Below are 11523 nucleotides of genomic sequence, written 5' to 3'. Positions count from 1 at the left end.
ACGGTCTAGGATGGTCATCACGTCCTGGGATGTATTTCATCACGTCTAGGATGTTCTTGCTCATGTTCAGAAATGTTCTTCCCTACAGATCTGGATGTTATTCAGACTTTGTGGATGTTCATCTTTTGCCTGTTGTTCATGACTTCTAGGACGGACGTCCTTATATGTTCCTTACGACACCCAGGAACTCCTGCATGTTCTGGCATGTTATTCTAGACGCTTTGGGATGTTCTCCTCACGTCTTAAGATGTTTCTTATCACATCATGGAACGTTCATCATCATGTTCTACAGTGTTCTTCATCGCGACCTGCGATGTGCTTCACCACATTCAGGACTATTCTTCATCACGTCCTGGGATGTTCTTCACGATCTGGGTTGTTCTTAACGACCTGTGGTGTTCTGTATCACGTCCTGGGATGTTCTTCACGATCTGGGTTGTTCTTAATGACCTGTGGTGTTCTGTATCACGTCGCGGGATGTTCTTCACGATCTGGGTTGTTCTTAACGACCTGTGGTGTTCTGTATCACGTCCTGGGATGTTCCTCACGATCTGGGTTGTTCTTAATGACCAGTGGTGTTCTATATCACGTCGCGGGATGTTCTTCACGATCTGGGTTGTTCTTAACGACCAGTGGTGTTCTATATCACGTCCTGGGATGTTCTTCACCATCTGGGTTGTTCTTAACGACCTGTGGTGCTCTATATCACGTCCCGAGATGTTCTTCACGATCTGGGTTGTTCTTAACCAGTGGTGTTCTATATCACGTCCCGGGATGCTTTTCTCAAATCACAGGATGGGATGTTCTTCATTCTGGGATGCTTTTCAAGACTTTGTGGATGTTCTTCAGTGTCTCTGAAAGTTCTTCATCTATTTTAAGATTTTCCTCATAACGGTGCGGGATGTTCTTCATTATATCTTAGAATAATCTTCATGACGTCCTAGAATGTTCTTATATAAGCCTTGACATGTTCTACATCACGTCCTCGGATGTTCTTAATCATGTCCTGGGACGTTCTCCACTATCTGGTATGTTCATCATCTCCTGGGGTATTCTTCATCATGAACTACGATGTTCTTTACAACGTCCCGGAGGTGTTCCTCATAACATCAAAAAATGTTCTTCATCACATATAATGTTCTTCATCACGATCTTGCATGTTTTCAGAACGTTCTTGGATATTTTTCATGATATTCGACCTGCATTGGGGTCTTCATCATCTGAGATCTTCTTCAGTACCTTCTGGAATGTACTTCATCGTTCTGAAATGTTCTTCATCAAGTCTTGGGAGGAACTTCAAGTTCTGGGATGTTCTTTATCAGATCCTAGGATTTTCCGCGTTATGTTACGGAATGTTCTTCATCGCGTTCCGGGACGGTCCTTATTACATCATGGAATGTTCTTCATCATGTCTGCTGGAACATTCTTCATCAAGTCCTGGGACACTCTTATCACATCTGGGATGCTCTATATCACGTCAGTATGGTAGATGAGTCAGGAGTCAGTATGGTAGGTGAGTCAGGAGTCAGTATGGTAGGTGAGTCGGGAGTCAGTATGGTAGGTGAGTCAGGAGTCAGTATAGCAGATGAGTCAGGAGTCAGTGTGGTAGATGAGTTAGGAGTCAGTATGGTAGGTGAGTCAGGAGTCAGTATGGTAGGTGAGTCAGTAGTCAATATGGTAGGTGAGTCAGGAGTCAGTATGGTAGGTGAGTCAGGAATCAGTATGGCAAGTGAGTCAGGAGTCAGTACGGTAGGTGAGTCAGGAGTTAGTATGGTAGGTGAGTCAGGAGTCAGTATGGTAGGTGAGTCAGGAGTCAGTATGGTAGGTGAGTCAGGAGTCAATATGGAAGGTGAGTCAGGAATCAGTATGGTAGGTGAGTCAGGAGTCAGTATGGTAGGTGAGTCAGGAGTCAGGAGTCAGTATGGTAGGCGAGTCAGGAGTAAGTACGGCAAGTGAGTCAGGAGTCAGTATGGTAGGTGAGTCAGGAATCAGCATAGCACATGAGTTAGGAGTCAGTATGGTAGATGAGTCTGGAGTCAGTATGGTAGGTGAGTCAGGAGTCAGTATGGTAGGAGTCAGGAGTCAATATGGTAGATGACGCAGGAGTCAGTATGGTAGGTGAGTTAGGAGTCAGTATGGTAGATGAGTCTGGGATCAGTATGGTAGGTGAGTCAGGAGTCAGTATGGGTAGGAAGAGTCAGGAGTCAATATGGTAGATGACGCAGGAGTCAGTATGGTAGGTGAGTTAGGAGTCAGTATGGTAGATGACGCAGGAGTCAGTATGGTAGGTGAGTCATGAGTCAGTATGGTAGATGAGTCAGGAGTCAGTATGGTAGGTAAGTCAGGAGTCAGCATAGCAGATGAGTCAGGAGTCGTATGGTAGGTGAGATTAGGAGTTCAGTATGGTAGATGATTAGGATCAGTATTGGAGGTGAGTCAGGAGTCAGTATGGTAGTGAGTCAGAGTCAATATGGTAGGTGAGTTACGAGTCATAAGGTAGGTGGAGTCAGTAATCAGTATGGAAGATTAGTCAGGATCCAGTGTGGTAGGTGAGTCAGGAATCAGTATGGTAGGTGAGTCAGGAGTCAGTATGGTAGGTGAGTCAGGAGTCAATATGGTAGGTGAGTTACGAGTCAGTAAGGTAGGTGAGTCAGGAGTCAGTATGGTAGGTGAGTCAGGAGTCAGTATGGTAGGTGAGTCAGGAGTCAATATGGTAGATGATGCAGGAGTCAGTATGGTAGGTGAGTTACGAGTCAGTAAGGTAGGTGAGTCAGGAGTCAGTATGGTAGATGAGTAAGGAGTCAGTATGGGAGATGAGTCAGGATTAAGTACGGGAAGTGAGCAGGAGTCAGTACGGCAAGTGAGTCAGGAGTCAGTATGGTAGGTGAGTCAGGAGTCAGTATGGTAGGTGAGTCAGGAGTCAGTATGGCAAGTGAGTCAGGAGTCAGTACGGTAAGTGAGTCAGGAGTTAGTATGGTAGGTGAGTCAGGAGTCAGTATGGTAGGTGAGTCAGGAGTCAGTATGGTAGGTGAGTTAGGAGTCAGTATGGTAGGTGAGTCAGGAGTCAGTATGGTAGGTGAGTCAGGAGTCAGTATGGTAGGTGAGTCAGGAGTCAGTATGGTAGATGACGCAGAAGTCAGTATGGAAGGTAAGTTAGGAGTCAGTACGGTGAGTCAGGAGTCAGTATGGTAGGTGAGACAGGAGTCAGTATAGTAGGTGAGTCAGGAGTCAGTATGGTATGTGAGTCATGAGTCAATATGGTAGATGACACAGGAGTCAGTAAGGTAGTTGAGTTAGGAGTGAGTATGGTAGGTGAGTCAGGAGTCAGTATGGTAGATGAGTCAGGAGACAGTATGGGAGGTGAGTCAGGATTAAGTACGGCAAGTGAGCAGGAGTCAGTATGGAGGGTGAGTCAGGACTCAGTACGGCAGATGAGTCAGGAGTCAGTATGGTAGATGAGTCAGGAGTCAGTATGGTAGGTGAGTCAGGAGTCAGTATGGAAGGTGAGTCAGGAGTCAGTATGGTTGATGAGTCAGGAGTCAGTATGGTAGGTGAGTTAGGAGTCAGTATAGCAGATGAGTCAGGAGTAAGTATGGTAGATGAGTCAGGAGTCAGTATGGTAGGTAAGTCAGGAGTCAGTATGGTAGATGAGTCAGGAGACAGTATGGGAGGTGAGTCAGGATTAAGTATGGCAAGTGAGCAGGAGTCAGTATGGAAGATGAGTCAGGAGTCAGTACGGCAGATGAGTCAGGAGTCAGTATGGTAGGTGAGTCAGGAGTCAGTATGGAAGGTGATTCAGGAGTCAGTATGGTAGATGAGTCAGGAGTCAGTATGGTATGTGAGTTAGGAGTCAGTATAGCAGATGAGTGAGGAGGTAGTATGGTAGATGAGTCAGGAGTCAGTATGGAAGGTGAGTCAGGAGTCAGTACGGCAGATGAGTCAGGAGTCAGTATGGTAGGTGAGTCAGGAGTCAGTATGGAAGGTGATTCAGGAGTCAGTATGGTAGGTGAGTCAGGAGTCAGTATGGAAGGTGAGTCAGGAGTCAGTGTGGTAGGTGAGTCAGGAATCAGTATGAAAGGTGAGTCAGGAGTCAGTATGGTAGGTGAGTCAGGAGTCAGTATGGAAGGAGAGTCAGGAGTCAGTATGGTAGGTGAGTCAGGAGTCAGTATGGAAGGAGAGTCAGGAGTCAGTATGGTAGGTGAGTCAGGAGTCAGTATGGTAGGTGAGTCAGGAGTCAGTATGGTAGATGAGTCAGGAGTCAGTATTATAGGTGAGTCAAGAGTCAGTATGGTAGGTGAGTTAGTAGTCAGTATAGGTGATGAGTCAGGAGTCAGTATGGTAGATGAGTCAGGAGTCAGTATGGTAAGTGAGTCAGGAGTCAGTATGGTAGATGTGTCAGGAGTCAGTATGGTAGGTGAATCAGAAGTTAGTATGGTAGGTGAGTCAGGAGTCAGTATGGTAGATGAGTCAGGAGTCACTATGGTAGGTAAGTCAGGAGTCAGTATGGTAGGTGAGTCAGAAGTCAATATGTAGGTGAGTCAGGAGTCAGTATGGTAGGTGAGTCAGGAGTCAGTATGGTAGATGAGTCAGGAGTCCGTGTGGTAGGTGAGGCAGTAGTCAATATGATAGGTGAGTCAGGAGTCAGTGTGGTAGGTGACTTAGGTGTCAGTATGGTAGGTGAGTCAGGAGTCAGTATGGCAGGTGGGTCAGGAGTCAGTATAGCAGGTGAGTCAGGAGCCAGTAAGGTAGTTGAGTCAGTAGTCAATATGGTTGGTGAGTCAGGAGTCAGTATGGTAGGTGAGTCAGGAGTCAGTATGGTAATTGAGTCAGGAGTCAGTAGGGCAGGTGAGTTTGGAGTCAGTATGGAAGGTGAGTCAGGAGTCAGTATGGCAGAAGTGTCAGGAGTCAGTATGGTAGGTGAGTTTGGAGTCAGCACAGTAGGTGAGTCAGGAATCAGTATGGTAGTTGAGTCAGGAGTCAGTACAGCAGGTGAGTCGGGAGTCAGCACGGTAGGTGAGTCAGAAATCAGTATGGTAGTTGATTCAGGAGTCAGTTTGGCAGGTGAGTCAGGAGTCAGTTTGGCAGGTGAGTCGAATCAGTCAGTATAGCAGGTGAGTCAGGAGAAATACGCCAGGTGAGGTCTGACCTGTTCATAAGTTTTATCCATTATCTGGCTAATGTAACGTACCTGGGATGTTACCAGTGACCATGGAGTGTTACTTGTGAGCATAGGATGTAACCAGTGACCATGGAGTGTTACTTGTGAGCATAGGATGTAACCAGTGACCATGGAGTGTTACTTGTGAGCATAGGATGTAACCAGTGACCATGGAGGATTACGTGTGAGCATGTGGTTTTACATGTGACCCTGGAGTGTTACCAGTGACTCGAGTGTTACTTGTGAGCATGGGGTGTTACCTGTGACTCTGGAGTGTTACTTGTGAGAATGGGGTGTTACTAGTGATCATGGAGTTTGTGAGCATGGGGAGTTACCGGAGATAATGGAGTGTTTCTCGTGAGCATGGGGTGTAACCAGTGACAATGGTGTTACTTATGAGCATGGGGTGTAACCAGTGACCATGGAGTGTTGCATGTGAGCATGGGGTGTAACCAGTGACCATGGAGTGTTGCATGTGAGCATGGGGTGTAACCAGTGACCATGGAGTGTTGCATGTGAGCATGGGGTGTAACCAGTGACCATGGAGTGTTGCATGTGAGCATGGGGTGTAACCAGTGACCATGGAGTGTTGCATGTGAGCATGGGGTGTAACCAGTGACCATGGAGTGTTGCATGTGAGCATGGGGTGTAACCAGTGACCATGGAGTGTTGCATGTGAGCATGGGGTGTAACCAGTGACCATGGAGTGTTGCATGTGAGCATGGGGTGTAACCAGTGTGTCTGAAGTGTTATCCGGAACACTGGTGACTGCTGGAACTATGGTGGCTGCTGGAACTCTGATGGCTGCCAGCATCCTGGTGGCTGCTGGAAATCTGATGGCTGCCAGCATCCTGGTGGCTGCTGGAACTCTGATGGCTGCCGGCATCCTGGTGGCTGCTGGAAATCTGATGGCTGCCGGCATCTTGGTGGCTGCTGGAACTCTGATGGCTGCCAGCATCCTGGTGGCTGCTGGAAATCTGATGGCTGCCAGCATCCTGGTGGCTGCTGGAAATCTGATGGCTGCCAGCATCCTGGTGGCTGCTGGAACTCTGATGGCTGCCAGCATCCTGGTGGCTGCTGGAAATCTGATGGCTGCCGGCATCTTGGTGGCTGCTGGAAATCTGATGGCTGCCAGCATCCTGGTGGCTGCTGGAACTCTGATGGCTGCCAGCATCCTGGTGGCTGCTGGAAATCTGATGGCTGCCGGCATCTTGGTGGCTGCTGGAACTCTGATGGCTGCCAGCATCCTGGTGGCTGCTGGAAATCTGATGGCTGCCAGCATCCTGGTGGCTGCTGGAAATCTGATGGCTGCCAGCATCCTGGTGGCTGCTGGAACTCTGATGGCTGCCAGCATCCTGGTGGCTGCTGGAAATCTGATGGCTGCCAGCATCCTGGTGGCTGCTGGAAATCTGATGGCTGCCAGCATCCTGGTGGCTGCTGGAACTCTGATGGCTGCCAGCATCCTGGTGGCTGCTGGAAATCTGATGGCTGCCAGCATCCTGGTGGCTGCTGGAACTCTGATGGCTGCCAGCATCCTGGTGGCTGCTGGAAATCTGATGGCTGCCAGCATCCTGGTGGCTGCTGGAACTCTGATGGCTGCCAGCATCCTGGTGGCTGCTGGAAATCTGATGGCTGCCAGCATCCTGGTGGCTGCTGGAAATCTGATGGCTGCCAGCATCCTGGTGGCTGCTGGAAATCTGATGGCTGCCAGCATCCTGGTGGCTGCTGGAAATCTGATGGCTGCCAGCATCCTGGTGGCTGCTGGAACTCTGATGGCTGCCAGCATCCTGGTGGCTGCTGGAAATCTGATGGCTGCCAGCATCCTGGTGGCTGCTGGAACTCTGATGGCTGCCAGCATCCTGGTGGCTGCTGGAAATCTGATGGCTGCCAGCATCCTGGTGGCTGCTGGAACTCTGATGGCTGCCAGCATCCTGGTGGCTGCTGGAAATCTGATGGCTGCCGGCATCTTGGTGGCTGCTGGAAATCTGATGGCTGCCAGCATCCTGGTGGCTGCTGGAAATCTGATGGCTGCCAGCATCCTGGTGGCTGCTGGAAATCTGATGGCTGCCAGCATCCTGGTGGCTGCTGGAACTCTGATGGCTGCCAGCATCCTGGTGGCTGCTGGAAATCTGATGGCTGCCAGCATCCTGGTGGCTGCTGGAACTCTGATGGCTGCCAGCATCCTGGTGGCTGCTGGAAATCTGATGGCTGCCAGCATCCTGGTGGCTGCTGGAACTCTGATGGCTGCCAGCATCCTGGTGGCTGCTGGAAATCTGATGGCTGCCGGCATCTTGGTGGCTGCTGGAAATCTGATGGCTGCCAGCATCCTGGTGGCTGCTGGAACTCTGATGGCTGCCAGCATCCTGGTGGCTGCTGGAAATCTGATGGCTGCCAGCATCCTGGTGGCTGCTGGAACTCTGATGGCTGCCAGCATCCTGGTGGCTGCTGGAAATCTGATGGCTGCCGGCATCTTGGTGGCTGCTGGAAATCTGATGGCTGCCAGCATCCTGGTGGCTGCTGGAAATCTGATGGCTGTTGGCATCTTGGTGGCTGCTGGAAATCTGATGGCTGCCAGCATCCTGATGGCTGCTGGAAATCTGATGGCTGTTGGCATCTTGGTGGCTGCTGGAAATCTGATGGCTGCCAGCATCCTGGTGGCTGCTGGAAATCTGATGGCTGCCAGCATCTTGGTGGCTGCTGGAAATCTGATGGCTGTTGGCATCTTGGTGGCTGCTGGAAATCTGATGGCTGTTGGCATCCTGGTGGCTGCTGGAAATCTGATGGCTGTTGGCATCTTGGTGGCTGCTGGAAATCTGATGGCTGTTGGCATCCTGGTGGCTGCTGGAACTGTGGCGGCGCCTGCAACCCTGGTGGCTGCCGGCAGCGTACTGGGCTACTAAGGGTCGCGTTAGGTGGGAGTCGGGAGGGTGGTGTTGGGGGCCAGAGCCACCTCCCGCAAGAACCTGAGGTCCCTCCTCCAGGGCCTGCAGAAGCGCATCTCGTTGTGCCTGATGCGCAGTATACGGGCCAGGTGGCGCGGCTTGTAGCGGCGCACGTAGCTCTCTCTGCCCAGCACCAGGCGCACCTCCCGCCCTCGGCTGATCTCTGTCACGCCCATCACCAGGTAGGAGTGACCCTGACGCAGCCGGGGGCACAGGCAAGCGTTGGTGACCCACAGGAACTCCTTGTGCAGTAGAGGCACCGTGTTCTTGTAGGACTGGTGGACCAGCACCTCGTAGCGATGCTCTGCACCAACAGCCAGGCTGCTCATGACCTCAACACGCGACACTGACGGAGAACAAGACCTGGTTACTGACACACACACCTCTCAGAGATCGGTCAGGTGTAAACACTGTGGGACTGGAAGAATACAGAGTCAGCCTTGGAGAACATAGATACTAATGGGGATAGTGAGTCATGGGGATAGTGAGTCATGGGGATAGTGAGTCATGGGGATAGTGAGTCAGGGATAGTGAGTCAGGGATAGTGAGTCATGGGGATAGTGAGTCATAGGGATAGTGAGTCATAGGGATAGTGAGTCATGGGGATAGTGAGTCATGGGGATAGTGAGTCATTGAGATAATGAGTCTTGGAGTTATTGAGATAGAAGTGTTAGTGAGCATACACGATTGTTTCCTGTAGCAGCAGGTGACTGATCCTGTTACAATCAGAGGCAATACTGAGATGTGACGTCATACTCCAGGTCCTCCTAACCAACCCGTCACCTGTCTTGCGGCCTAATGGAGGGGGGATAGATAGATAGATGAGAGAGAGAGAGAGAGAGAGAGAGAGAGAGAGAGAGAGAGAGAGAGAGAGAGAGAGAGAGAGAGAGAGAGAGAGAGAGAGAGAGAGAGAGAGAGAGAGAGAGAGAGAGAGAGAGAGAGATCTTGGCAGGTGTGTTACTCACCGAAGTCACTGGTACAGAAGAGGCGTTTGGTGTGTCGTCTGGGCCGCTCGCAAGGTTCGCATCTCTCTCCCTCCTGAAGTTCTACTTTCCCTCGCTGCTCAGCCTTTCCTTTCTTGCCTTTTCTTTTCTTTTCTTTTTTACCTCGATGGCCTTTTTGTTTCCTGCCTTTCCTGCCTCCCTGGCCTCTAGCTTTGCTCGGCTCTCTTGGCCTGGGTGGCGTCGTATGTGTACTGTTGTCGAACGGTGGTGGGGCGACAGACGAGGGAGGACTGCCCAGAGGAAGCCGGTGCAATCTAGTTATACCGACGCTCGTCAATATAGCTGGTCGTGAGGTCGTTGTAGTGGTCGTTGTAGGCGTGGAAATATTGGTAGAAGTGGTAGTGGTGTTGGTGGTGGTGGCTGAAGTGACAGAAGCGGTCGGTGGCGGAGTTATGATCATGAGAAGAGAGGTCTTGGGTGAGGGCGGTGAGTTGGGTGTCCAGTACTCATAATGGATCCCCGGGTTGTGCTCCCTCAGCAGAACCTGTCAGGACACAACATGCAACATGAGCATTCTGTACCCAGGAAAGGCAGGCCCTCACTCACCAACACCACAAGATACTACTACTTCTACTACTACTACTACTACTACTGCTACTACTACTACTACTACTACTACTACTACTACTACTACTCACAAACATACTTGAACACTATAAGCCTCACAATGTTCAGCCTGGCCATCTTATTATTATCTAAAAATCGATGTAAAACATCTTGAAAATTTAAAAGTAATTGAAGAGATGCTTTAGCCCTTTAGAACTTAAACTCTACCCTAACCCTACACGCCCCATCTCTGCCACTACCCTGCCCCTACATGCCCCATTCCTGCCACTACCCTGTCCCTAAACACCCTGTCCATACCCGACCCTACACACCCTGCCACTTCCCGACCCTACACACCGTGCAATTACCCGACCCCACACACCTTGCCACTACCCTGCCCCTACACGACCCATCCCTGCCACTACCCGACCCTACTCACTCTATCACTGCACCTACACACCCTACCCCTACCACTACCTCGCCCCCTACACAACCCAACCCTGCCACTACCCTACCCCTAATTATCCTAACCCTGCCACTACCATGCCTCCAAACAGCCGGCCCTACCCTGCCACGACTCTGCCCCAACACACCCTACTACTGGCACTACCCTGCCCTTGCACGCCCCATCTCTGCTACTACCCTGCCCCAGCCCTACAACTTACCATAAGTGTGAGGTCGTGGGTGGTGGGCCCTAGCGAGGCTAGGGTTTCAGAGTCGTCCTCTGCCCTGGTGTAGGTGAAGGTGGCGCCACCAGCGTCCACTTCTCCTGGCCAGTCAATCAGCCAGTCACCGTTGAGCATGAACTTCATGCCAGCCTTCAACGCTGTGGACACAAATGTGTCATGATGTACAGAGAGATAACTTGTGTGCCAACAACCAAACGATATAACATGAAATTAAAGGAGAAACCAGTTAGACCGGATATAAAGAAGTGCATTTATAGTATACGAATAAGTACCAAATGGGATAAACTGAACGACAATGTACTATATTCAGACAATATACAGAACTATAAAAAGTTGCATGATAGAATATGTCAAAGAGACGGGGCCTCACCAGTGTAGAACTCCCTCTACGTATAGTACAAGAGATGGGGCCTCAACAGTGTGCGACCCTCCTCCCGTACAGTAGAAGAGATGGGGCCTCGCCACTGTAGAACTCCCTCCTCGTACAGTACAAGCTGGTAGTCGGCGACACTTACCGAGAAAGTTGGCTGAGGAGTCGGAGACCCGGACGTTGGTAGCGCCTGCTGGGATGCGAGTCACCTCGTAGTAACCGTAGGTCCCTGAGGGGTGAGGGTGGGGGAACACGTGTTACTGTGGCACTCCTGTAGCCTTATGGTCGGTTGTGGTCATCTTTGGGTTGTGGAAGCTCATTATAAACTGTGGGTCGTGACGGGTTATGGTAAGCCTTGGGTTGTGGTAAGCAGTTGTGAAGGACCGAGGAAAGTTGAGGAGTCATTGCCATCTACAACTTGCCACAACCCCACCATGACCTACAACAACCAATGGCATTTCACCACAATACTCCACAACCTGAAGAATACCACCAAAACTCCTCGTAACCTATGCTGGGACACACGGAGAGGATGAGGGAAGAGAAACTCAACAGGATGATCTACAAGAGAGAGGCAGAGGATCCTGCAAGGAGGCTTTCGGGTATCAGGGTCTGAGTGTTCAGGAGGCTAAGAGGAATACGTGAAGGTAATGAAGAGCGAAGTGCTGTCAGGGAGATGAACTGTGGCAGATGAGATGGTCAAGCTAAGCCATATACGGTCTGTCAGGCTTGGCTGTTGGGGGGAGGCTCTAGGTGCAGGGCGGAAAAGGATAACAAATAAGAGATGGGGTGATTATTGGCAACCTTTAAGGAG

At 50.6% G+C, this 11523-nt stretch overlaps 1 protein-coding gene across 2 annotated transcripts in view; it reads right to left on the bottom strand.

Annotated features, from left to right (window-relative positions):
* Window positions 1-7837: 7837 nt before the first annotated feature.
* The window catches only part of LOC139752235 (ADAMTS-like protein 5), a 135796-nt gene continuing 132110 nt past the window's right edge, over window positions 7838-11523 (bottom strand). For both annotated transcript variants that reach the window (XM_071668269.1, XM_071668270.1), the window contains 4 exons: window positions 10855-10938; window positions 10316-10476; window positions 9066-9588; window positions 7838-8446 (listed from right to left, as the gene is read on the bottom strand). In XM_071668269.1, the coding sequence (XP_071524370.1) occupies window positions 8067-8446; window positions 9066-9588; window positions 10316-10476; window positions 10855-10938 (1148 nt within the window). In that variant the 3' untranslated portion in view covers window positions 7838-8066. The remainder of the gene's footprint in view (window positions 8447-9065; window positions 9589-10315; window positions 10477-10854; window positions 10939-11523) is intronic.

The sequence above is a fragment of the Panulirus ornatus genome, chromosome 12 (genome assembly GCF_036320965.1).
Source record: "Panulirus ornatus isolate Po-2019 chromosome 12, ASM3632096v1, whole genome shotgun sequence".
In the NCBI taxonomy this organism is placed as follows: Eukaryota; Metazoa; Arthropoda; class Malacostraca; order Decapoda; family Palinuridae; genus Panulirus; species Panulirus ornatus.
This window is presented reverse-complemented; position numbering and strand designations above follow the sequence as displayed.